This window comes from Poeciliopsis prolifica, unplaced genomic scaffold, assembly GCF_027474105.1.
Source record: "Poeciliopsis prolifica strain line A6 unplaced genomic scaffold, Auburn_PproV2 SCAFFOLD045, whole genome shotgun sequence".
In the NCBI taxonomy this organism is placed as follows: domain Eukaryota; kingdom Metazoa; phylum Chordata; class Actinopteri; order Cyprinodontiformes; family Poeciliidae; genus Poeciliopsis; species Poeciliopsis prolifica.
Window position 1 is genome coordinate 3,585,688 of NW_026562420.1, and position 27,059 is coordinate 3,612,746.

General features: G+C 40.3%; 1 protein-coding gene across 3 annotated transcripts in view; it reads left to right on the plus strand.

Moving 5' to 3' along the window:
• grin2ab (glutamate receptor, ionotropic, N-methyl D-aspartate 2A, b) overlaps nucleotides 1–22,839 on the plus strand; it is a 136,196-nt gene extending 113,357 nt beyond the window's left edge. For all 3 annotated transcript variants that reach the window (XM_055056482.1, XM_055056483.1, XM_055056484.1), the window contains 9 exons: nucleotides 4,896–5,049; nucleotides 6,330–6,455; nucleotides 6,961–7,190; nucleotides 7,817–7,977; nucleotides 9,388–9,575; nucleotides 9,931–10,169; nucleotides 13,809–13,992; nucleotides 17,416–18,199; nucleotides 18,291–22,839. In XM_055056482.1, coding sequence (XP_054912457.1) covers nucleotides 4,896–5,049; nucleotides 6,330–6,455; nucleotides 6,961–7,190; nucleotides 7,817–7,977; nucleotides 9,388–9,575; nucleotides 9,931–10,169; nucleotides 13,809–13,992; nucleotides 17,416–18,199; nucleotides 18,291–19,287 — 3,063 coding nt within the window. In that variant the 3' untranslated portion in view covers nucleotides 19,288–22,839. The remainder of the gene's footprint in view (nucleotides 1–4,895; nucleotides 5,050–6,329; nucleotides 6,456–6,960; nucleotides 7,191–7,816; nucleotides 7,978–9,387; nucleotides 9,576–9,930; nucleotides 10,170–13,808; nucleotides 13,993–17,415; nucleotides 18,200–18,290) is intronic.
• The last annotated feature ends 4,220 nt before the right edge of the window (nucleotides 22,840–27,059 follow it).

Here is a 27,059-nt window from a genome sequence, read left to right on the forward strand (position 1 = left end):
AGAGGGTAACTTGAGGTTCACTAATCAAAAATATTATGAATACGGCCAGAAGGCTAGTAGGTCATTGGCATTTAGACTGAGGAAGCAACAGTCCTCCAACATGGTTCATAAAATAAAAACCCAAGAGTCTGTTGAGACAAGACCTGACAAAATAGCAGAGGCCTTTGCAAAATTTTACAAATTATTATATACGAACACTGATACCTGTAATAATGACCAAGAGCTCACAGATTTTTTAAATAAGATAAAATTGAACCATTTAACGGATGAGGTGGCTTTGGAATTGGATCAACCGATTGAGGAATGGGAGATTAAGCAGATAATTAAATCACTCAAGAACAACAAAAGTCCAGGCCCAGATGGATTTGTCAATGACTTTTATAAAACTTTTATAGATCTCCTGGCTCCCTTGCTATTAAAAGCATATCATCATGCTTTAAAATCCAAAACTATGGCACCGTCTTGGACAGAAGCCACTATAGTAGTAATTCACAAAGAGGGCAAGGATCCTACAGACTGCCAATCATATAGACCTATATCACTGCTGAACACAGGTTTACGCATACTCACAGCAATCCTAGCAAGGCGACTTAACAAATTCATCACCCAAATCATACATCCTGATCAGACAGGATTTATTGTAGGCAGGTACTATGCCCATAATATAAGACGCTTGCTAAACCTAACAAGCGTTCAACAAGAAAGAAAGATTGAATCAGCAATCATATCCTTAGATGCCCAAAAGGCGTTTGACAGAGTGTCATGGAAATATCTAATTCATACTCTGAAACGTTTTGGATTTGGTCCACATTTTGTTGACTGGGTACAAACACTTTACTCCTTCCCTAAGGCAGCAGTTAAAGTTAATGGCTTTAGGTCTGATAGATTTGCACTTGGTCGGGGGTGTAGACAAGGGTGCTCGCTCTCACCCCTTCTGTTTGCCATTAGTATTGAACCGTTAGCCCAAATCATTAGAGATGATGCTAATATTAAAGGAATAGAAATCAGCAAGGAAATACACAAAATCTCATTATATGCAGATGATGTATTATTGGACTTGACTGAACCTAAATCAACAATCCCCCACTTAAAAGAGCTCATCTCCCAATTTGGATTTTACTCTGGCTACAAAGTCAATATAGAAAAAACGGAAGCTATGGACATAAATGGCACAATTTCAGACTCCGTAAAAGTACAGACTGGCTTCAGGTGGCCCAAGAATGGTATCAAATATCTGGGTATTCAAATACCTCCATCTCTATGTGACCTTTATGAGGCAAACTATAGCAAGCTCCTACGTGTGATTAAAAATGATCTGGACCGTTGGAATACTCTCCCTATTTCTCTGATAGGCCGTGTTGAAAGTATCCACATGAATGTCTTACCAAGACTACTCTATTTATTCCAGATGCTACCTGTGGAAATTCCCAAATCTACCTTTGACACCTTGGATAAAATGATAACTGGATTCATTTGGCAAAGGAAGCGTCCTAGAATCAGACTGAAAACTCTGCAGTTATCTAAATCTAAGGGGGGCCTCAAACTCCCAAACTTAAAATATTATTACTGGGCTGCACAACTCAAACCCTTATTGGTTTGGTTACAGAATAGTGCAGATACTCGATGGCTGGGAATAGAGGAAAGCATGTGTTCAGTACCACTGCAAGCATTACCTTTCTTAGATGCTCCTGTAAAGGAAATGACAATCTGGACAAAAAACACCCTCAAAATTTGGAACAAAATACAATCGGCTTTTAAGTTATTAAAACAGATTTCACTTTTATCATGTATAGGATCTATGAAGACATTTGCACCAAACAACTTAGATTCTGGTTTCAAAAACTGGTCTAATTATGGACTGTCTCACATTCATCAATTAATTAATGATGGACATTTCAAAACCTTTGAACAGATGAAGAAAGAATTTGGTCTCCCTAAAACAGACTTTTATAGATATTTACAACTTAGAACCTTTGTGACGACACACAACAATTGGACTAAACTTCACAAACCTACTCCTATAGAAAATTTCCTAATGGACATACAAAGGGGAAAGGAAAATAATAAAGTAATTAGTAAAATATATGACCTGTTTATGTCCATGAATGTGCACGATTCCACAAACATAAAGCATAATTGGGAGACTGAACTGCAGGAGTCAATAGCTGGGGACACATGGGAAGAAATATGTACTGAAGCACATTTAACAACAAATTCTAATACATGGAGAGAATTCAAATGGAAAGTAGTAGTCCGGTTTTTCAGAACGCCAGCAATAACCAGTAAAATGGGCCCAACACAGCCCAGTTCATGCTGGAGAAACTGCGGGATGCAGAATGCAAATCATATGCATATCTTCTGGTCTTGTCCTAAACTAAGTGATTTCTGGAAGGACATTTTTGAAGCTCTCAGTGTTATTTTCAGGAGAAATGTTCCAAAAACTCCCTTGGTGGCAGTTCTGGGAGTAATACCCGATGGAATAGACAGGAAGGGTGATAGATATCTTCTAAGTATCTTGCTCACAGCAGCCTTGAAATGTATAACTATCAGGTGGCTGAAACCAGGGCCTCCTACATAACACATGGATACAAAAAATCTGGGACATTTATCTGATGGAAGGAATCACATATTCCTTAAGGCTTCAAAAAACAGTTTTTGATATAAGGTGGAGCCCGGTCTTACCGTTACTAATTCAATGACGCCCTTACAGGATTGCTTGTTGGCACCTGTATGTACCCATGGGTCAGTTAGAATACCTTACTGTTTAAGAATGTGAGGACCATCCTATGTCAGAGGGGATTTAATTGTGTGTCTTGTATTTTTTTTTTTATATTTATTTATTTTTTTATTTTGTTGTTCTTGTGTGATGTTTGTACTGGTATGTATTCCTTATTGCCTATGTTAGATCATTTGATGTCTCATCTTTTGTCAAGTTATAATGCAGAAGATATATGTCAGTAAGAGACAGACGAATGCAACTGTGGACATGTGTTGTTAAAAATAAATAAAAATAAAGTTTAAAAAAAAAAAAAAAACTATTCTGTTTCCCAAGAATTGACAGAGACTATGAAATTTTACATTTTGGTGAGAACATTTCTGTTTGACATTTTAACATTTTGTAAAGCCATGAAATTAGCCCTTTACGCAACAGTACTCAAGGTTCCCTCTCCTCTTGGCTTCCCAAATGATGAGGTCTTTGGTCAGGTACCAATGCGAGGTGGTGAACCAGGCGAGGTGGACGCCTTGCAAGACTTTTGGCTGTGAGGGACCGGTGGACTCTATCAAGTTGTGGTGGGTTTGGGAGCACTTCTTTCACAAACAGCTTGCAGAGGAGGTTGGACAAGAAATGAGTGGGGGGCCCACTTTCAGTGTCTTCAGGCAGACAGAGGCTGTGGATGTTCTGTTTCCTGCTACTGCTTGATGACTTTGTCCTTTATCTTGACTTTGTCTTAATGAACAGCAGCACAGTCTTTGGAGGCTATCTGCTCACTGGCTCAGATTGTCTGTTGCCTTCTCTAATGAAGAAACTATGTCTGCCTGTTTCTCTACCTGCTATAGTTCCAAGCTAAATATGTTAGTTGAAGATTTGAACTCAGATGTCAGATCCTCCTGGTGCTGCTGAAGCAATGCAGTGATAGCCTCTAGCGTTAAGCTAACGTCGTCTTTTTTACTTCTTTTTGCTCTCTTAGTTGCTGTCACTAGTGGGTACAAAATTTTCAAAACATTAACAACAATGTTATTGTACCAGCGGGCGGACTGAAAGTAGCCATCTGTTGAATGAAATGAATAAAGCAGTTGAACATCTCTGGAGCACTTTGTTGCTGTCTGTCCTTTTCACATGGTAATCCAGAAGTCCTTCATTTATTTATTTTTGATGGATGGATGGATGGATGGATGGATGGATGGATGGATGGATGGATGGATGGATGGATGGATGGATGGATGGATGGATGGATGGATGGATGGATGGATGGATGGATGGATGGATGGATGGATGGATGGATGGATGGATGGATGGATGGATGGATGGATGGATGGATGGATGGATGGATGGATGGATGGATGGATGGATGGATGGATGGATGGATGGATGGATGGATGGATGGATGGATGGATGGATGGATGGATGGATGGAGGATGGATGGATGGATGGATGGATGGATGGATGGATGGATGGATGGATGGATGGATGGATGGATGGATGGATGGATGGATGGATGGATGGATGGATGGATGGATGGATGGATGGATGGATGGATGGATGGATGGATGGAAAATACTAGAGTGTGTATCCTTAGAGTGTTTGGGGGGCTGTTTCTAGCTCTTACTGGGTGAGAAAGCTTGATTTTATGAGTTAAATAAAAATAATTCCCTTTCATGCATGAATTAACATCCGATAATTTAGGATTTTTTTTCCAAAGTGTTTTTCCTATGTTAAATATAAAAGGTGGAGGAAAAACTTTTTTTTTCTAAATTAATGATGAAATCCCATATATTATAAAGTGAACATATTTGACATAAGTTTACAGAATGCATAAATATTGAATATTGCATTCAACTATCATCCTAGCCTAATGTTCACTACTATATTATACCTTTATTCACTCCCTCTCATTCAACAACTTCAGTTAAAGACAGTCTAGTTCCAGGTGTTATTTATTTATTTCAAACATGATAGTATGAAATCATGAACAACAAGAAATGCAAAAGACACATATTTTTGTACCACAGTAATCTTAACATGATAGAAAAGGAATAGGAAAAAGTAAGACATTTGCTCCTACCCGATAAAATCACAATATTTTCAGATGGGCCCTCATTAGCAAATTAAATCAAAAATAAAAATAAACAAGTTCATTAATTTTCCATTTTATCTATACTTTTATACACTACAGGTGGTGTATAAGAAGGCCATCATGGCAGTGGGATCACTGACCATCAACGAGGAAAGGTCAGAGGTCATCGACTTCTCCGTGCCCTTCGTAGAGACTGGTATCAGCGTCATGGTGTCACGCAGCAATGGGACTGTCTCTCCCTCCGCCTTTCTTGGTATCTTTTTGACTTTCTCTAATAAAAATTGTTTTCCCACTTCTGCTTTTTTTTTCTCAGTCTAACATCCTACTGAGAGGACTGCTGGGGCCACAATAATGGGGCGGTGCTTACATGGTGGCAAAATCCTCAACATGAAATGGAATATTTTATTCACTCGCTATATGCTGGCCAAACTCCACTTGTACTCTGACTTCATCTGGGCCTCAAAACCCTAAGCACATTAATATTTCTATCAGAGCAGAGCAAATGGAGCATGCCAGCTGTTTCTATTTTTTTCTCTTTTTTGAAAAATAATCTTAGACAAAGCAGTCTTGATGTTTTCTTCATCTTCCTCCTCTTCCTCCCCTTCTCCAGTTGTTGAGATGACGAGAAACCAAAAGCATTCTGTTTGCCTAATGTCTTGTGTTGTCATTGGAGCGAGACAGGGAGAGAGGGGGTTGGAGTGGGGTGTATTGGACCGTGCATGTGTTGGTCCCTGTGTATCAAGCCATGTGTCAGAATTACATTAAAGAACGTGTTTCTGATGCTGCACTAATACACTGGGATGTTTTTGTATAAAGTAAAGGACGTGTACAAAATGAATGTGCTGTGGCTGTTTATGGTTGATGTTAAAAGCTGAATGCTGTGTGTGCGGGCATGTGTGTGGGCACATGCGTGTGTGTGTGTGGGGGGGGGGTCGAGTCGGGCTCAGGGTATCAGTGACGGTTCAGTATCTCTCGCACTCGTATTAGAAGCACCTCAGCACACAATCTCTCAGGGTTGGCTAACCCTGGCAGTTACATACTTACACATGCAGTGACGCAAACACACACACGCACACAGGCACACACACATTGTGTGGGTTCAGCAGCTCTAGCACTCATCCTGCTGTCTGAACTCTTGGCCTGCTGCACACCAAGCACAGACTCATGCGCACACAAATAAATCATACATTCATGTGGATAGTGGCGCCACATCAGATCACTTACTTTGAATCTTGTCTCTTCCACCTTCCTCTGTCTCTCCACCTTCTTCTCCTCTGTCCCCCTCTGCCCTGAGCCTTGCCATCTCTCTGCTCTCATCCGAGGGAATAATGAAAAATATGGAAATGTGTTCCTTCAAACTCTCTCCCTCCCTTTCCTTCCTTAGAATCTCACTGGTATCTCCTTCGTCATCTTTTTGTATCTCCCTCCCCCTCAATCGTGTTGCTTTTTATGTGCATCTCCTTCTCCTCTTTCATATCTTTTCAGCTCATGGACTCAGTTTCACAAACACTGAGTGTCTCCTTCTCTCCCCAGAGCCCTTCAGTGCATCAGTTTGGGTGATGATGTTTGTGATGTTGCTGATTGTCACAGCCATTGCCGTGTTCCTCTTTGAATTTGTCAGTCCACTGGGCTTCAACCGCAACCTGGCCCAAGGCAAAGGTAGACCTGCACACACACATGTAATATGGGATATCACACCAATAATTTTTCCAGCAGCAGGAAGCAGTAAATCAAAGTTTTCCCCTAAGCAAGAAACAAGTGACTTATTACTGCTCTGACTTGAGTCAATTCATGCAAAAGCAAGATGACATTCCCATCCTGAAGCTGCTCTCCGGAACTTTTGTTTGAATGCAACATCAACACATAGAACCTGAAGCTAACATGTTGCCTCTGAACTGTACTGTTTTAATCAGTTACATCTGATTACAAAATGTCAAACCATAAGAACAGGTTATGGTAACTTTTAGTATAAGTGTAACAATTTATAACCTTTTGTATACCTTGATACTAATAATTGGCCCATGCCTCCGGAACATAAGAGGCATCAGATGGTATTTTGACAATATCAGATAAAACTGTGAGTTCAGGGTTTCATTATGCTTTATCTTTGACTCATCATGCAATCCTTTTCCATTTTTTTGTATTGCTCCGGTTGATCTCTCAGACCCACATGGTCCATCATTCACCATTGGAAAGGCCATATGGCTGCTGTGGGGTCTGGTTTTCAACAACTCTGTGCCTGTGCAGAACCCCAAAGGCACCACCAGTAAATTCATTGTGTCAGTCTGGGCCTTCTTTGCTGTCATCTTTCTGGCCTCGTACACTGCCAACCTGGCTGCCTTTATGATCCAGGAAGAATTTGTGGACCAAGTCACTGGACTGTCTGACAAAAAGGTGGGTTTACACAAACATAGGTACACACACACATATACACACATGCATAGCGGAAACTAAACACATTCGCAGTCAGGGTTGCGCTTGTTATGGATGCCAGGCCTGTGGCCAAACAAGACTCTCTGGGGAGTGCCCTCAGGCTTCACAGCCCAAACCCACTGGCCGCCCCTGTCACCTCACTATCACTGCCAGCACAGCAGAGTCACAGACACACATACATGCACAAACACACACCCACACACATGCAGGCTGCACAGATCAAAGGCAAGAGTGTGTGTAGTTTGCAAGCTTGGCAGTGTCAGCAGAACCCCAGCCAGTCTTACACTACACTGGATACACAATGATGATGACTGATGAGTCCCCTCTGCTATCTTTCCTTCCTTGTCCATCTCTTCTTGCCACTCTCCTCCATTCCTGTCCTCCCGCCTTCACTTTTTCTATATGTTTTCCCCATCTTTTACTTGAACTTTCCTTTTCTTCTTTTCCTTTCCCTTGTTTCTCTCTTCTTGATGTCACTCACGCCTTTTATCTTTGCCTCTCCCCTCTGTGCTCCTCCCACACATCAGTGTAAGTCTCTTTTAACAAATGCCATATCTTTCTTGCTTTCATTTTTCATCTCCCCTCAGTTCCAGAAGCCGCACTCCTACTCCCCACCATTTCGCTTTGGGACGGTTCCCAACGGAAGCACTGAGCGCAACATTCGGAAGAACTACCCAGATATGCACCAGTACATGACTAAGTACCACCAGACTGGCGTTGTGGATGCATTGGTCAGCCTGAAGACAGGGTAATGTAAATTTATCAAGACAGCTCCTCTTATGTTCAAATGCCCTGCAGCTGATTCTCAACCAGCACAAGTATTTAAGAATAACTCAAACCCTTGGTGTCCAGCTTTAACTTGTGCCAAAAGACAGAGGTAGTTTTGCTCTGTGCTTCTATTACTCACAGTAACATGTTTGCAACTGCTCATTATAAACTCCCGCTGCTCTACAAAAAAGGGAAGCGGCCAAAACAGAAAAACTGCAATTTGCTCTGGAGTTGGCTACCTTTTATTCTCCCTCTGTAACTCCCACTAATCGCAGAGCTGTTTTTGTCAGTGTAGGCTTTGATCTTCATGGTATTAAACATAATTTTACTTTTAGAATTTCTATTAATTATTGTATTGATATAGCACAGCATATGCAAAATGTTTGTTTCTAACATCTCACTTTAAAGTAGTTATACAATGTCAAAACTTTGTAATGAAGGTTTTCAGCTGAGTCATATGTGAACAACTTCAGAAGTGAAAATTGTCATGAAAGGAAATCTGAGGACTTGTGTTCATGTCCACAAGAAACATAAGAGCACTATCCTCCCAAAATATACTGTTGTTTTTTTTTAAAGCTAAATGTAATAAATGAATGTACTGTATGATATTTTATTTCCTTAAATATAAGAAATATAACCCCATAGAACAACTGTAAATATGAAGCACCCAAGTAATCTGCCTGGTGCTTTTATTGAGACAATTTTCAAACTACAGTTAGATCTAGAGGAAGTGATTTTTATCTAATTTATGAAAAACCTATATTATTACATTTTACAACCAACTACAGAAGTACAGGTATATTCCATAAAATTAATAATAATCAGTTATATTAATGTTGGCATATAGGAAAACTAAACAGCATTTTGAAACTGTAAGTAAAAGAAGTGAAGCAGAAGTAGCATCTTTGCCACCACAGTAAGAAATACTTTGATCTGTAGGTGGGAATTAATAGTCACATAACTCAGTGTTTTTGAGCAAATCCTTTGGAAAATTTGCAATGAAATGTACAACTTTGCAGTCGCTCAAAAATCGGAGGGCTCTGTTGACTTTGCATGCATTTCTGTGATTGAGGTATCATGAAAAACTGAATGGACGGGACTGATATTCAGTTATGAGTTCCAGCAAAATGGGATTCTGCAATCTATTAAATCAAAGGCCTGAATATCTGTCTTTATTTGACCGGAAGATTTTAAAAAGTTTTAGATCTAAAATAGGTAGCAAATAAAAAAATAAAAAAATATTTTACCTGATTAGGTTTTTAGAATATTAGTAATGCTTCCTTTCAAAATAATTACCTAATATTTATCTCTTCTTTATTTCCTTACATGATTAATTTGTTTTCTTTTTCCCTTCAATTTCATACTGAATTTGGGCGGGTTTTCGTCACAGAAAGCTGGACGCCTTCATTTATGATGCTGCAGTCTTGAACTACATGGCAGGCAGAGATGACGGCTGTAAGCTGGTGACCATCGGCAGCGGATACATCTTTGCCACCACAGGTTATGGGATCGCCCTTCAGAAGGGATCATATTGGAAACGTTTAGTCGATCTGGCTATACTTAGCATCATAGGAGACGGTAAGATACTTAGTCCAATGTATTAGACAGGTTTTTGAGGTTTTCTTAGAAAATTTTATTGATGAACTGTCATCAAAATTATGCTGATAAAAATAAGTATGCTGTTTAAGATGTCTTACCTTTCTGAGAATAATTACATCTTAAAAGATGAATATAAAAACAATCCTAAAAGATTTTGAGGTATTTATCCTTTAATCCCTCATGGTGTTTTCTGTTTTTATCCTCTTTGCTTTCATTTGGTATTGCATCCTCTTCATTTCTGAATTACTCTTTCTACTTGTCCCCAAATCTTTTATCTTTCATCTTTGCCATTCATTCATTTTCAGACACTTTGTTTTTTCTCCTTTTCCACCAGGTGAGATGGAGGAGCTGGAGGCGCAGTGGCTGACCGGGATCTGCCATAATGAAAAGAATGAGGTGATGTCCAGTCAGCTGGATGTGGACAACATGGCAGGAGTCTTCTACATGCTGGCTACAGCCATGGGTCTGTCCATCCTCACCTTCATCTCAGAGCACCTTTTCTACTGGAGGCTGAGATATTGCTTCACCGGTGTCTGCTCTGGCAGGCCGGGTATGCTTTTCACTATCAGCAGGGTGAGAGGAAATCAAACACACACAGTTAACACTTTTCCCACTACTGGAGCCGGTTCCTCAGAATTTACCTTCAAATGTAGCAGCATCAGATTTTGTTTTGATTTGCAGTGAACTGGTGGTCACTACCTCTGTTGCTGCTGGAATTTGCGACTGTGAAAACCATTTATTTGCCAAACTCTCTCCTTCTGTGTGTGTGGTAAAGATGAGAATTATTTGATTAGATCCAGCTCAGACCAAAATGAATTTGCTGCTCCACGGAAAGAATTGCACAGAAGAGAAACAAAACTACTAAAATCATAATAGTAATATCATTATGTACACTACAGGCAATGGTAGCAGCAGTGGCAATGGCGGCAGGAGTTCAACTTTAAATTTGTGTACTGCTGGAGTCTGACCGCCCTCGTCGTTTGCATCTTTGGGCAAGACACTTCTGGTGTTGGTGCAAAATATACAGCCTTGCTTCTGTCAGGCTTCTGCAATCATCAGCGTATGAATGAGCCCTTTGAAATTTAAATAGAAGATATAAAGGACTCAATAAATAAAATTAATCAGACACCCTCAGACATAGGAGGCTGTCTCAACTCGTAATGTGAAACACCTTTGAATCCGTGCTGGTAGACTTAACAGATTCAAAACTTCATTTGTCCCAAAATGAGTCAGATTGTGAAATAAAGTAGGCACCAACAGACCAGGCTTCTGATGCTCTGGTCTGATCTGCTGGTTCATTTACTTGCTGGAATGCATGCAGGAATGTGCTATATGAGTTTTTCTATTTTATTGCAGGTATTATATTCTCAGGATACATTATGATTGTTTTTTTTCTAGATATTTTTTAATATAAATGACTTTTTTCCTGTTTTTCAATATATTTCGGAGTTTGGATAAGTTTTTATTTTTCTAATTAATTTGATTACATTAAGTGGTAGCGCTTTTTGTTATTTTTGATCGGCTCACCAAGTTCACCTTTCTATTAATACTTTTGTTTTTTCCTTTTATGGGACAAAGGGATTGAGAGTATTTACCTCTCTTTTTCTTCTTCACAGAAAATCAAAGCAGCTGAAGCAAAAGTAAATGTTAAGAGTGTTTTAAAATAAAATAATTTTTGAACCCTCATTCTTGCATCCATGTGCTCCAATTTGTTGTGCCCTTAGTGGACGTAACAGGGTACATACGTCTTTCATTTGTAGTGTATCTAATTGTGGTAGAAGCTTTGTTCAGCATACAATGTTGGAGACAAATTTCCCCTTGAGGACATTAAAATACCCCCCTAACTGCTTCCCTCCCTCCAGGTTGGAACCCCTTTTGCATCCATGACTGTCTTTATCTTTTGGGAAATAGGTTCCAAAAGTAGTCACACGTTCTTCAACAATTTTCAGCCACCATAAAATTATAGCATCATGCAGTTGCTGGAAATTTGTCAGCTGGATATCCATGATGCAAATCTACCTTTTCATCACATCTCAAAGGTGCTCTACAGGACTGAGATGTGGTGGCTTCAGAGGCTATCTGACTCATGCAGCTCCAGTAGATTCACACCTTGCAGTCATAAACTAATGGACATAGCCAATGGACTATGCTCTGCATTCAGGTAGACCATAGTGCTCATCTATGAGGTCTAAATTGTGCCCAGAAAATACCCACCATAACAGTGCCAACACCTTATTGAACCATTTATTCAGACTCACATGGATCCATGCCTTTTTGTTTACACCAAATTCTGACACTACCATTCGAATGGTGCTGAACTCGAGACTCACCAGGCTAGGTAAAAATTTTCCAACAGCATTGTCCAAAATTGTTCATATTGGAGAAGCCTGTTTAAATTGTAGCCTCAGTTTGTGCCTCCCAGTGTGGTTTTCTGGTGGCTGCTGTGGCCCATACGCTTTAAGCTTCAACCTGTTGATCAGCCGAAGCTGTTATTTTAGTTATGATTCTGCTTGGCTCTTCTCAGAGTTTCATGCCTACTTCAGGGGTAGTACCAGCGGGACAGAGCAAGGTGGATTCAAATTGATTGACAGTTGGCCACATGCGCAGATTTACTCATGATTAAAGTAACTGAAAACTCCAAACAACATCATAGTTTAGCTGTGGGCCGCAAACATGCCCCCTCCTGGGACGAAGGAGGGGTTATATGAATATGATCAGGAGCAGCACCAGGAACATGTTAAGTTTAGTAGCAGAAATAGAAGGGCTGTGATTTAGCAGCGCTGCTCGCAGCTGGTTGCTCTGAAGAGAAACAGCGATTTTGTGCTCAAGTTTCTGTTTGATCTGTGGTTTTACGCTGATAAACACTAGGACTACATAATATTAGCTTGTGAATTTTATTTTGTACTTTAATTAATAGAAAACAATAATAAAGATTATGCGTGGCTATTCGTTTACATCTTTTGACTGCATCACCAAAGTCTAAAATGTCACACGTTTAACAACAATTGCCAGAATGTAATTGTATTTATATGTATACCGAAATAATCAGCTGATTTGAATCTTTATCATTATGTTTGGACCAGCAAAGAATCTCTGTAAAACTTTTTAAATATCTGGGTTTATTGTAGTCCATCAGAACCAGAACCTGGAGGTTCTCCATTAATAAATGTTCCTGCAAATATCAGGAACATATTGGTTCCTGATATTAACCTAAACGGAAAAGCTCACTACCTGGTGTAGAACCAAAATGCACCTAACCGGTTAGAGCGCGACTTGCCAATGGAAAAGCGCATTTAGTTTTTTTCCCTGGTTTAATACCCTGATAGAGAAAGCAATAAAGTCTAAAAGAAATGATTTTCTATCTTTTAATTTCTTTCACATAACATTTTTTTACATAGTTTTTACTGACCTGAAAAGTTACTTTTTCTTTCTCAAATTCAAGACTTTTACAGGCTGCAGAAACTTTGCAGAAGGCTTGTTTTCTCCATATGCTCTCTCTCTCTCATTTTCTCTCTCTCTGTCTCTGTCACACATGCACACATTCACAAGCAGGTGTCCCAAGTTAAAAATGGTTAAATGTATGCAAGTCCCATAAGCTGATGAAACCACAGACGGACTAGTTGAGGCAGAGGCATGCAAACCTTAATGTACGCACAAAACACAAATGGGCACAGTAAGAACGACCACTTTTACATTATTCATATTTGATGCCTCTGTCTCAGGCAGGGCTTTTATTCCAGACGAGCTGCAGTTCACACATTAAGAATCTTACAAAAAACGTGTGCAATGTGCCTCCAAGTGTGTGTCTGTCTCTGCATGCACATGCTGCTTGAGCAGAGGTACTAGAGGTTAAGTGACTGTAAGAAGAACATTTCCTTGCACTCAGAGACCTCCCTCCAGTGACATCATCCCCTAGATCTAGTTATCAAGCACCGCTGAAAGTAATTCATCTAAAAAAAGTGGTGATTATCTCCCTTTGCCATGCTACAAAATATAATGAGGTTAAGGTTTCTAGTAAACCTACCTAAAAACAATGTAGGGGTCTATTACTTCTCTTTGCAAGAAAATTAATCCTGTGCTTATTTGAACTTTCTTTGGATAAAGTCACTGAATTATGAACCACCTTTAAATGTCTCTATCTCAGTCGACCTTTCTCTCTAATTTCCTCACCTGCCATTTTCTCTTTAATTTTCTGTCCTTTGCTCATCTCAGGGTATATGGAGCTGTATCCATGGTGTTCACATTGACATGAAGAAGAAAGCACCTGAGCTGGACTTCAGCCCTCAAGCTAACATGCTGCACTTGCTCAAATCTGCCAAGTCCATCGCAATGTCATCACCCAAACGCAACACTGTCCTTCTACAACCCAGCATCCTAGACATGATGTCAGGCAAAGGTACTGTACCAGTTTTACATGCAGTGTCTCACAAACTGAAGGTTTTTTTTTTTTTTACATTTTGTCACATTAAACCTCAACTTCAGTGTCTTTTTTTAATTTAAATGTGATAGAATGTAAAGTAGCACATAATAAAAAAATAATGCACTGCATTCAAAACGTTTCATAATAAAGTGTATGTATTTGAATTTGGCCCCCACACTTCCTGTTTCAATAGAGAATTATTCTCTATTCAACAGTTGTTCATTCTTTTCTTAAAAGCTCCAGCTCAGAAAGACTAACTGGAACACATCTATAAACATTAATTTTCAAGTTTTGCCAAAGATTCTTCTCTTGGACAAATTTTGGGTGATGAACGATGAACATGAATTTGCATTAGTCCGAACTTTGCAGCTGTGGCCATGTGGTCATAGTGGTTGTCCTAGTCATCTGCACAGTTATTTGAACCAAAACTATGCTATTTTAAAAACCTGCTCTGTCATGATTTGTAGGTGAAAGTTGGATCAAAAAGCAGTGGCTGCTGCAGCAAGTTGATGAGTTGTTTGATAAAAAATAATAAAGCAAGAAGTTGGAAACAAAATGGGCACTGGGTTACATGCAGGTGATGGGCTGCATCACCTGCACTGTTGAAGGAGGAGAAGAAGCTGTCAAACACTGGGAGGTTGATTGCAGGAACAATGGACTGGGACTAATTACTAACAAGGAGAATCTGTGAGAAAAGCAAAGAAGAGCGAAACAGAGAGAGAGGGAGCAGGATAAATAATATAGCATACTAAAAAAACTGTAATTAAATCTAAAATTACTTCATGGTTATTTGAAATGACAATAGTAAAATTAGAAACCAAGTAAATAGAACAGTCCTGTGGAGGTTGTATCAAATTATTCAGCAGAATTTAGAAATAATGTATGAAAATATGACACAAATATTGTATATACAGACGCATCAAAATAGGAAAACGGTAAAACAGGAGTAGCAGTTTATATTCCGAAACAAAAAAGTTTTTATAAAAAGAACAGATCATTTATAAATTTTTTCAGCAGAGATGTTGGCAATTATTTTGGTATTGCAATAAGTGCTGGAGGTGAGCTGCTGAGAAAGACTGATTAAAAAAAAAAAAGTTTACTTTCGATAAAATAAAGTTTCAGTTTCATGATAATGAATAAACAATAAGCACCAAATAACCCGGGATCTTGGTCTGTACAGTGGTTTTATGTTGTAAATTTGACCTGTGTCCTATCTCATATTTTTCATTGCTATATTTTACATTATATGAATTTTTCTGCTTCTGTTTCTTTGTCACTTTGCTGGCGGTATACCTGATTCTCCCCACCAAGGAACAATAAACATTATTTATGTTCTGTTGTAATGTAATGTCTTGCTAACAGGTGAATCTCTGCCCTGTTTATGAATTAGGTTCCATGAACTCTTAGCAGTTTCTCTATCCCTGCTGCAAAAAAGCAAATCCACAGTATGATGCTTCTGCCACCATCTTCCCCAGTGGGGATATATATATATAAAATTCCCTTCTCACCCACCGTGGGTGGTTCTTATCCTCTGAGCTCGAGTCCTCTACCAGAGGCCTGGGAGCTTGAGGGTCCTGCGCAGTATCTTGGCTGTTTCAAGGACTGCACATTTCTGGACTGAGATGTCTGATGTTATTCCTAGGATCTGTTGTAGCCATTGATCCAGTTTGGGGGTTACTGCCCCGAGGGCCCCGATGACCACAGGCACCACTTGGTATTGCTACATCTACCACAACGGCTTTCCTCTGTTGTTTATCCACTACGACAATGTCTGGTTGGTTCGCCATTACCATTTTGTCTGTCTGGATCTGGAAGTCCCACAGGATCTTAGCTCTGGCGTTCTCCACCACCTTTGGGGGTGTTTCCCACTTTGATCTCAGGGTTTCCAGTCCATATTCTGCACAGACGTGCAGAATATGGCTGCCACTTGGATATGTCGTTCCATGTACGCTTTCCCTGCCAGTATCTTGCACCCTGCTGTGATGTGCTGGACTGTCTCTGGGGCCTCCTTGCACAACCTACACCTTGGGTCTTGTCTGGTGTGGTAGATCTGGGCCTTTATTGCTCTGGTGTTTAGGGCCTGTTCCTGGGCGGCCAGGATGAGGGCCTCTGTGCTGTCCTTGAGTCCAGCTTTTTCCAGCCATTGGTAGGATTTACTGATATCAGCCACTTGGGTTATTTGCTGGTGGTACATCCCATGTAGGGGCTTGTCCTCCCATGATGGTATCTCTGGCACCTCAACCTCCATTCCCTGTTGTCTGAGACATTCACTGAGCACATTGTCTGTTGAGGCTTTTTCCCTGATGTATTTATGGATCTTAGTTGTTTCGTCCTGGACAGTGGTTCTCACACTCACTAGTCCTCTGCCTTTGTCCTTGCGGCTCGTGTACAGTCTCAGGGTGCTGGATTTGGGATGGAACCCTCCATGCATTGTTAGTAGTTTTTGAGTCTTAATATCTGTGGCTTTTATCTCCTCCTTCGGCCAGCTAATTATTCCAGCAGGGTATCTGCATAGCTGTTTATTGCACAGATTTTGTTCTTGCCATTGAGCTGGCTTCTCAGGACTTGCCTTCTTCATTGGAGGTATTTAGCTGTGGCTCCTTTTCTTGTGACCTCATGGTATATCTAGGTACTTGTGCCATGAGCGACTGGCAGCCCAAATATATATATATATATATATATATATATATATATATATATATATTATATATATATAATATATATATATATATATATATATATATATATATATATATATAATATATATATATATATATATATATATATATACACACAACTTTATTATGACTGTTTGATTGTTCATGCTTTGGACATATCTTTGATCTCAGAGGCCTTCACAGAACATTTGAATTTCACAAAAATAATAAACTTCTCTATTGCTCTAGTAATTTTAAAAGAATTGGTTGCACTGGAATTTATATGGATTTATCCGTGACAGCAATTTTTCTTTTTTTCTTTTTTTTTTTGAAAAGCATACACAATTTTCCTATCACTTCCCATATATGGAATTTATCAGTATATCATTATAATAATACACTGATACATTTGTGGCAGCAAGGAGATAAAATGTGAAAAGCTTACCAATTGGTTTAACAAGACACCATTTGATGCAAAATAATCTCTGTCTTTTCCTATTGTTTACATTTGATATGCTTATTTGAGTGCTTACCTCATCTAATATCATCTTGATATATATCAAGCTTCTCCTTGTGTTGATTACAATCTATAGTTGTAATGTCTAAATATGTCTCATGATTACAGGGGGTGTATTCAGTGTGCTGAGGTAATAGATAATGTATCAGCTAACTGGCGAAGCAGTCATGCAATCATCCAACTGTTGTATCTGCTGTCTGAGGAGCATGTCTTTTTGTCTCCTAGGTAACTCACTCCACAGTCTGCCTCAGAAGGGTCCTGGTCTCTATAGCAACGCTGCGGGTCCCCAGGCTTTCCTGTCATTGTCCGGGCGACATAAAAACCATCTTAACAATGCTGCACCATTTCCCAGCCAACAAAAAGCCCCGACTCTCCAGACCAGCCCCAACAAGCCCCAGCTGTCAATCACCAACGATAATGACAAGAACCGCCTGGCTGGGCCTGCTATCACTGCATCAAAGCCACGGGCCTTATGGAAGAAAAGCGTGGAGACGCTGAAGACTCAGCCAAGTGTGGTGTCTCCTGGAGGCCCGAGCCCCACCTCAGCTTCAGGAACTGGGCCTCCACAGATGAAGAGCCAGCGCTACCTGCCGGAAGAGCCGCAACACTCAGACATGTCAGAGTGTTCTAGTCGACCTCCATCGCACAAGGATTCTGACTCTATGGCTGCGAGGGGTGGATTTAAACCAATCAATCAGCTGAGGAAGCGGGGCGGAGGTGGAGGTGGAGGTGAAGGAGGAGGCAGTCGAGGATCTAAGATCTACTCCATTGACTCTGACCAGGCCAGCCTCCAATCTGCTCCTCCCTACCAGAGAGACAGCCAAGGGGGAGGTGATGACCACAGTTACCCCCCTGACCTCTTTCCACCTGATAGCACTTACTCACACTCACACCAGTCAGATGCACCAATTATGCAGCTGAGCGCCAGTCTCCTGCACCACAGTCACAGCGCCGAGGCTGACCTGCACTCCCTAAAGGACAAGAAATACAGCACCTACACACACAGCAAGTATGGGTTCTTGCCTAAAGTAAACTAATAATTAGTCAACAATGGTTGAATTGTCTCCATTTTAAAGGTTTTTTTTTCTTCCTCTATCTAGTGTAAAGGACAAATCTGCAGGATCATTTGAAGCTCCTGGTTCAGGCTCGGCGATACAGGGCACCAGGCCTGGTCACTGCCGTACCTGCCTGACCAAGCTCAGCAGTTACTCTGGCCTCTACACTGTTCGATCCCCACAAGCGCGCTGTGATGCCTGTGCCCACCTGGGGAACTTGTATGACATCAGTGAAGACCACCTGCACTCACACTATGCCCATACTCACCCACACAGTGGTGACATGTTTACTCACTACCTTCCACAGAGTGAGCTTGGCCTGGTGGGCGAGGGCGACGGGCTTGTCAGCCACTTTGAGCCCACCCCATCCTCGCCATCTCCTTTGCCCGCTTCCCCATCAGCCCAACACCTCCAGCTGAGTCGACAGCACTCGTACGAGAATGTGCTTCCAGATGGCATTCCGGAGCGTCAGTCACAACCTCACCCCCACATGCGAGGACTCAGCCTTCCTGACAGGGACCGGGACAGGGAGCTGACCTTGGATGACGGGGCGTATGCCAACGTCCTCACAATGCGCTCTGACCGCCCATACAGCAGTCGCAGCCCGCCCTCTCCGTCCCCATCCCACCACCACAGCCTGGACATCCCGATGCCTATGCCGCGGCGCTCAAAAAGCCTTCTGCCGGATCGCCCATCACACAACCCCTTCCTGCATTCAGCCCCTGGCACAGCACAACGAGACAACACCTCCCAGGCTGCCACTCGGATACCACAGAAAACTTCCTTCCACGAGCTGTACAAACAGAGGATGCAGCTGTCCCTCACTCTTGGCAACCATGGCAGTCATCATGTCAACCAGCATGGTGGTCATGTTGACCAACAGGTGTTTTACCCTCTGCAGGACCCTCCTGTGGTGGCCTACATGGTTCCACCCGCTGCCTCACAGCCAATGAGCTATGTGACAGCACCGCGAGCCTCGAGTGCAGGCGGCAATCGGCCTCGGCTGTACCGTCGCATGCCCAGCATCGAGTCTGATGTCTGAGAGTCACAAATAACACAGCTTTACTCTCACCAAACACACAAGCATGCAAGAAGGGGTGTGTGGCTGGACCTGGGAGCTCTGGTTCTAAGCACATATGAAGATACACACACGCAGACACACTCATGGGTGAAAGATTGAGCTCAGCAGTGGACCAAAGGGATTAACAGTGAAACAGAGTAAATACATTTCTTTATGAAAAGCCTCTGTAGGGCAGTAAAAGGGCCACAGGGACACCTGGAGGCAAAGTTTCAAAATGAAGAATGTGTGTGTGACAGTGTGTGTACTAGCCAGAAGCTGTGGGCAGCGGGATACAAACTGACAATACTTCTGACTAGACAGATGGAACTCCTTGTGAAAAAAGTGGGACACTGCAGAATCTAACCCCAACAGTGGAATCTAACACAAAAAAAAGAAAGAAAAGAAAATGCTAGAAAGACAAGCAAACCCATCCCATTCTCTCTGAGTTAAAGGGTCAAAGACGATCCCCTTTTATCTGAGATTACACAAAGACGTACACACGCATACACAGTTTACCCCAACAGTACCCACCTGCCCTTCCTCTTCAGGACTCTCCTGTTGCACTATAATTTCTCCTCCTGTTAACATGTTTGTTGTCTGAGCCGCCAAACTGCACTGCCAGCATGGCTTACAGAGTAAGGGCCACAGGGACACCTGGAGGCAAAGTTTTGGCAGTCTTTTATCTACGTAAAAGACTGGAAGGTGTTCGGGAAACCAATCTTAGAATGAAGCTCCTGCCTGCAGATGTACAAACACTTGAACACACATGCACACAATCTAAAAACAGATTCTACATCTGTTTCTTATGGGAAAGCTCAAACTACCGACTGTTTGTTATTGCTGATGTCAGTTAATTGAACATTCCAAAAGGTGGACCAAACTTGGCCACCAGAAGAAAAAAAATTACCTCTCAGGATGATGGTGTGTGTTCCTGAGTTTCTAAATCTAACAAAGTGCAGCATCTTTGCTTCCTCTCTTAGCTAGCCTTCAGGTCTTAATGCATGCTTCCAACTGCCCTGTGTTACACTTAAGCTCCTTATACAGGGTCATATATGCACAGGCACTCACACCCGCACAAACACAAAGTACATGCACATTATGACATATACGCACATGTGCAGATTCGCAGTAGTCTAGTAGAATAAGGTGGTTGTGTGTGTGAGGGGGGGGGGGGGTGCGTGTGCGTGTCTGTGTGTGTGTGTGTGTGTGAAGCTATGAGATAGCTTCTCTTTGTGCACTTTGTAGATTTTATATCTCTGCCACCCACACAGACGTTTGACCAAAAAACACTTTTGTACGGAAAAATATGAATATTCTCAGTCACTTGCTGGATAGAGGTTTTCTTTTTCCTCTTATTTCTTTTTAGTGGGTTTTAGGGTACAGTGTAGGGCAGAGCTCTTCCAGAATCAAACATTTTTAGCAGTCAACAAAGAGTTACAATATCATGCATACAATATACACAACGCAAACACTTTTCTCTTCCTTTGTCTACTTTAATGAAGCTCATTCCGCCTTTGAGCCTTTTTCTGCTTTCCTAATCGGATGGTTTCTGTTTATCCTCTATTGCTTATTGCTCTTCCCCTGCTCCCTGCCGTAGAGTAGATAAAGTATGAAAAGAGTAAAGTTCAGTCTTGGTGTTAAAAATAATAAATTTTTGATGGAGGTCACGTAATATCAGTGGTGAGAGATCATCAGAGTCCACACTATTTCTCAAAGGATGCAGTGTCCTTTTCTGATACCTTTCTATGTAAAACATAAGGACTTGCAGACTTTTTAAATGTATTTGTAGTGAACGTTTAGGCAGAGTGCATCTTCAGGTGCAGGTTTTCATCATCAAAATTATTGTAGAGTAGCTGGTATGGTACTGGAGTACTCCTAACCTTTAGTACCAGGAGGTGCTGCCTTTCATCTCAGAGAGGCACGCAAAAGAGACTTATTTCAGAAGCAGCACACATACACACGAGCACAGACTCGACAGGCCGGCAATGTGCATATGAGTGTTTTAGAAATCCATAACCTACCAAGCAAGGGCATTGATTTTTCGGCACAAGGATTTTGATAGAAACAAGAATTGATGTCCCATTAGCTGAGTGTCTCTCTCTATTCTCTTTTTTGCTCTTGTACTCTCTCTCTCTCTCACGAACAACCACACTCACTTCTAAACAAAACATAAGTGACAAATGTGACAAACAGAGAATGCAGGACAGTTTAATAAAAAAAGAGAAAAGACAATGCACCTTTGAAAGGTGAGTGCTGCCCCTATTTTGGTAATCTTAATAGGTTTGTTTTGTGAGTTATATACAAAATATCAGGTTGCAATATTAAACTTCTGTACAGAGATTTATTTTGGTTTGTTTTTACTGTTTGGAAATTGTTTCAATTGTTTGATTTAAATTGTATTAAATATTGAATTCATTTTAAATGCAACATGACTTTAAATTCTGCTTTAAAAAATGAAAGGCATGTTTTACATTCTTCTGTCATTTTATTTCCCTACTCCTTCCACTAAAGTGCTACAAGTTGGGACCTCACTGTACAGTCATCACAGATGGTTTAGCTCAGTAGTTAACTATGTGGGTCAGCTAACCAGTTTTCTAACTTACCCAGCTGAACCGTATTTGGTGACTGTCCAACTTGCGTGGTTTAAACATACCCATTCCACCCACTGTGTTCTCTTCCACCACGTGTCTGTTCTTTTCCACCTCTGAGTGTGAGAGTATGCATGCGTGTGTGTGAGTGTGTGCTTCACTTTGTGAAGCCATTTGTATAAAAGAGAGAATGTGTGTATTAGAGGTTACTTGGGTGTATGTGTCTGTGTTTTTGACATATTCTTTCTTTGATCCTATACACAACATTTGAACTGGCTTTTATGTATTTGTGTTGCATTATTATTGATGCAACAATAATAATGCAACACAAACCATGATCACCTGACATCATGGTTTGTGTTGCATTATTATCGATGCAACACAAATACATAAACATGCACACACACACGCAAACATGTCTCTATTGTCATGTTAAGAAAGCATGTTGAATAAGTTTGTACATCCACCACCAGAGATTTTTTTTTTCAACCCTTTAATTTTGATTTTTTGGGGGTTTTGTTTTTGTTGCTGCATGACATGCTTGTATTTTCAGTGGTTCATATTTTGCTGCAACATCTGATTTCTCCCTGGGTTTGGACCCTCGGGGCTACATGCACCGACACACACACCTTCCACCCTAACTGACATACCTTTCTGGATCAGAGTTCCACACCTTGTATTTCCTGCTTGGATTGTGAGCAACACAGCACCTGGCTGAGGAATCCTTTGTATGGAATTCAGAACCAACTGAGATCTTAGTTTTAAACTCATTCTTCCAGCTCTGGGTGAAAGGAGTGAGTTGGTGTGTAGTCCTGTAAGTTTCTGTTGTGTATCAAATCTGTGTATAAGTTCAGGGGTTTCAAAGCTACTAGTTGTGTTGTAAATACTACCTTATCACTCAGTACCTCTGTACAAACTGTAAATAAGTAAAGGTTAAATTTTTCTACTTGTGTGAGTCTTGTTTATCTATCTAAACAGTCTATCCATCTATATTTATCTAGCTAAATTCCATCTTTCTTACCAACTATACCTTCTAATTTGGTTGTTAAATTAAGTTCATTTCAATTTGAAGTTAATTTATTACTTCTTCGTCCTATTTTTCTTTTAACGCATAATGTTTCCAGCCAGATAGCTTAAAAATTTGTTTTTGGCTGTAATACCTGCTAGTTATTGTGCTAAAGAGGATTTTTCTTCAGTTATAATGCAATTTTTTTGCAGTGTTGCTAACTAACATATGTTTGTTTGGTTGATTTAATAGATTTTAATCTAAATTTTCAGCTTGATACAATATTTTGACTCTTTATTGTTCAATTGCTTGCTAAATATTTAAGCTATTTTGTTAGCTATCATGTCTGTTTTGTTTTTACTAGTTAAATGTTATGTTAGGTCCAAAACTCTGAATCCCCGAATTAACACGGTCACAATTTCCAGGAAGGAGGACTTTCTCAGCATGATCACCTGACATCATGGTTTAACCAACGTCTGCTGCTCAGAGCAGCTTGAGAGAAGCTGCCACAGGCCACTTCACTGGTGGGACATCTACCTGAATCCTTTTCCTTGCTGGTTGAGAATTCCTGTCTTCAAAATTAATTGGTCTACCATTTGCCAAACTGGTAACTGTATCCCAGCAGAAAATAAGCCTCAACCTAGCTTATCAAAGCACCTGAAAAAAGAATATTGATATTATTCAATCCCCTGGAAGAAAAGCTGTCTGATAACCTGGATGAAGTAGTTCTTCTGCTCCTCTGTCCAGAGAGAACACAAATCTGAGCTCTACACACATGCTATCAGTGTTAGACAGACCAGGCTTCTGCCCGGACAAACACAAACTTCCCCAGCTTCTAGCTTGAGTGGTCTGCTACTGTACAATGGGTTTTTCCTTGTTTATTGAATTGGGCAAGGCCACCAGGTTTGTTGTTATTGTTCATTGGATGCCAATCGATCCTATGTTAAGGAATGTGATTGAGGAAATTTAGGTTAGAATAACACAATTTATTATGGCTTAAATTACCTTTTTGAATTGTTGATGCCTTAACTAAATCAGACCACAGCAGTCCGAGAGCAAGAAGATCTGAGGATTCTAACTTTTTCCTTTTCCCTCTCCTCATTAACCTTAATAAAGTAGGTCCACTGAATCCTTAAAAAATGTTCACATTATCTTAGGTGCAAATAGAAAAATGCTTCATGCTGATGCTAAAAGTAAGTTAGTTAGCCACCATTATTGTCTTTAAAGACAAACCTTGGTTTGTACCACAACAATTCTTCTTCATCCTAGGTAAAAGACAAACCTTGGTTTTTAATTATACATATTCCCACTGAACTGTGATATCACTGTTGGTTAGTGTTTTTATTCATATTTGATCCTTATCCCATTTTCTTTGTAGTTCACAACATATTTGCAAACTAATTCTAGTGGAAAACTAATTTGGCCTCTTTCAAGATTCCTCAAAATAATCCTGGTTCATACTAAACTGTGATATTATTGTGTCATTTTAGTGCTTTTTGATTTATTCTTATTTGTTCCCTTCCTATTCCATGTTAGGTAGTTTATTAGTTTAATTATTATTTTATTTTCACTTAATTTGAAGTCTGAGTATTTTTGTTAATAAATTATTGGATTTTGGAGAGAAGTTGTCTGTGTTTATTCATTATATGTGTGCAGAGCATCAGTGATCAACATAATCATTTATCTATTGTTATTCAATACCAAACATTGTCAAGCAGTTGTTGATAAAAAAAAAATAAAACAGACTGAAAATTATCTGATAATCATGTTGTATCCACATTTGCTCATCTTGATCAAAATTACAAATTTTGTAAATAATTAACTTCGGAACTTAGTTTAGATCAGAGGTACCCAAAGTTGGTCCTAGAGGGCCAGCATCCTGCATGTGTTAGTTCTCTCCCTGGTGACAATATCAACCTTCTTAGCAAGTCAATGTTCTTGTTAGGCTTTCTAATGAGCCATCACTTAATACTGTGTGTTAAACCAGGGAGACAATGGGGTAAGGGGTTAGCACACCTCAGTCCTCGTCGCGGACGTCACAGGTTCGACTCCCGGTCCCAGCAACCGTTGCCGCATGTCTTGCCCCCTCTCCTCGCCCTCTTTCCTGTCTTCCTACTGTCAAAAAACTCTTCAGAGAAAAAGAAAAAGATTAAAAAGAAAGAGGAAAAACAGGGAGAGAACTAAAACATGCCGGCCCTCGAGGACCAACTTTGTGTTTAGATCAGGGGTCAGCAACCCGTGGCTCTTTAGCGCTGCCCTAGAGGCTCTTTGGAGCTTCATCAGAAATGTTTGAAAATGGAAAAAGATAGGTGTGGGAAATATAGTTTTGTTTTAATATGTCTTCTGTAGGAGGACAAACACAACACAGTCAAGAAAGAAAGCAAGCACAGAAAATGCATTTTCTAGAAATTGCGAACTCGGGCAGAAAGCAATTCGAATTCTCTGTTGTAAACAAAAACCTTTCTCTAAATTTAAATATATGCAATATGCATTAAGAGGTGTGTTTTTCCTTTGTGGGGGCTGTCTTAATGTTACTTTTATTACCTTTGCTAAAGAGCCCCAAAGGTAGATATGGATTGTCAAACTGGGTCTTTGCCGTACCAGGTGTCTCCTGTAAATCCTCCTTTGGATAAATTTACGACCTATGCTTGTTTTGGTTTTCTGCCTCAGTGATTGAACTAGAACGTGTTTATGTTTTACTGAAACAAAATCTAATGCTAAATACTAACTATAAGTTTGGATCTAAAACTAATTCAAAACATGCTTAAAGAAATATATTTAATTCTAGTATGGATAAAATTATTTATACAAAATTTTAAGATCCTAGTGAACTTTTGAACCACACTAAGGAATTTGTTAATTGCCTGGCAGACAGACTCCCTGTCTATAGATCAGTTAAGGAGCCTAGGTCTCTTTTTCTGTAAAACCCTCCTTATAGAATTCATGTAAGTTTCAGAGAATCACCAGCTGCCCCAGCCTGGATCTTTATCTAAGCTTGTTTTAACATAAAGGTTAGTCTGTGTATGATTGTGCTAATTTAAAATTGTATTTTAACAGTTTTCAACACCAAAAATATTTTCCACGCAAAGAACAAAACATTCAGTCCATTGTAGTAGTATGGTTTTAGGGTTAAGGTTTATTTTGCGATTATTAATAAGGTAGATTATAGCTACCGTTGCTATTAGGTAGGCTAACAGCAGTGTGTTAAGCACACACATTTTATACATAAGCTAATGTATATGGATTCTTTACATATTCTCCAAAAAAGGACATTTCATTTATAAGCCAGACAAAAAAATTTTATTGCCGTCTTACCTTATATATGAAGTCAGTGTGCTGCTCATTCTGAACAAAAATATCAGTTCATCCAAAGCCAACACAATTTGAGAAAAGGAGGCAAGAAAAGGCCTTTTCTAGTAGGACATCCACAAAGCCAGTTTTTTCTTTCCTTTTGAAAACAGCGGGTACCAATCTGTCTCATACATTAGTTTGAAACAAACCTTTCAGCTCCGGTGTTGGTCTTTCTTTAGTTCCTGCTTCGATTGAAAATCTACTTTAGAAAACTGTTTAAGTATAGAAATGAAGCCTAGGCGCAAATTCAAACTGGAAGACTCTTCCTAGCCCTATCTGCACCTTCTAATTGGGGAGTCCCGCCTTTCGCCTTCCGCCTTTCAACTCTGGTTCAAGCCATGTCACGTCCAATCACCGACCAAGCCCCAGCTGATAAGATCCTCCATCCATAGCATCTTCCACTCTCCAGCCAAGCTCAACCCACCACCAGTGCTGGGTCCTGAGGGGATTACATTTCTATCAGCATCGGGAATGCTCATCCGAGCTTATCGCAAATATTTGCGATAATCGATGCCCTCAGCCAGGGCCCGAGCCCAAAGACTTTAAGTTTTGTATGTCAATAAAGTCTTCTAATTGTCTTCTTCTCTCCATCTGAGTCTGTCCAGTTTAAAATTGTCATCCGCATTGATGTCAGAAGAGAGGAGAAAACAATAAATAAATTGCTGCACTTGACTTATTTACTGTATGGCTACTCACTGTCTCCTTTTCTGCAGAAGAAAAGTCACAATATTATTGTCAGGGTTCATGAGCGCCTCCTGCCACGAGGCAACAAAACTGCCTGCCTCACCTTGAATCTGTTCTCTGCGGTT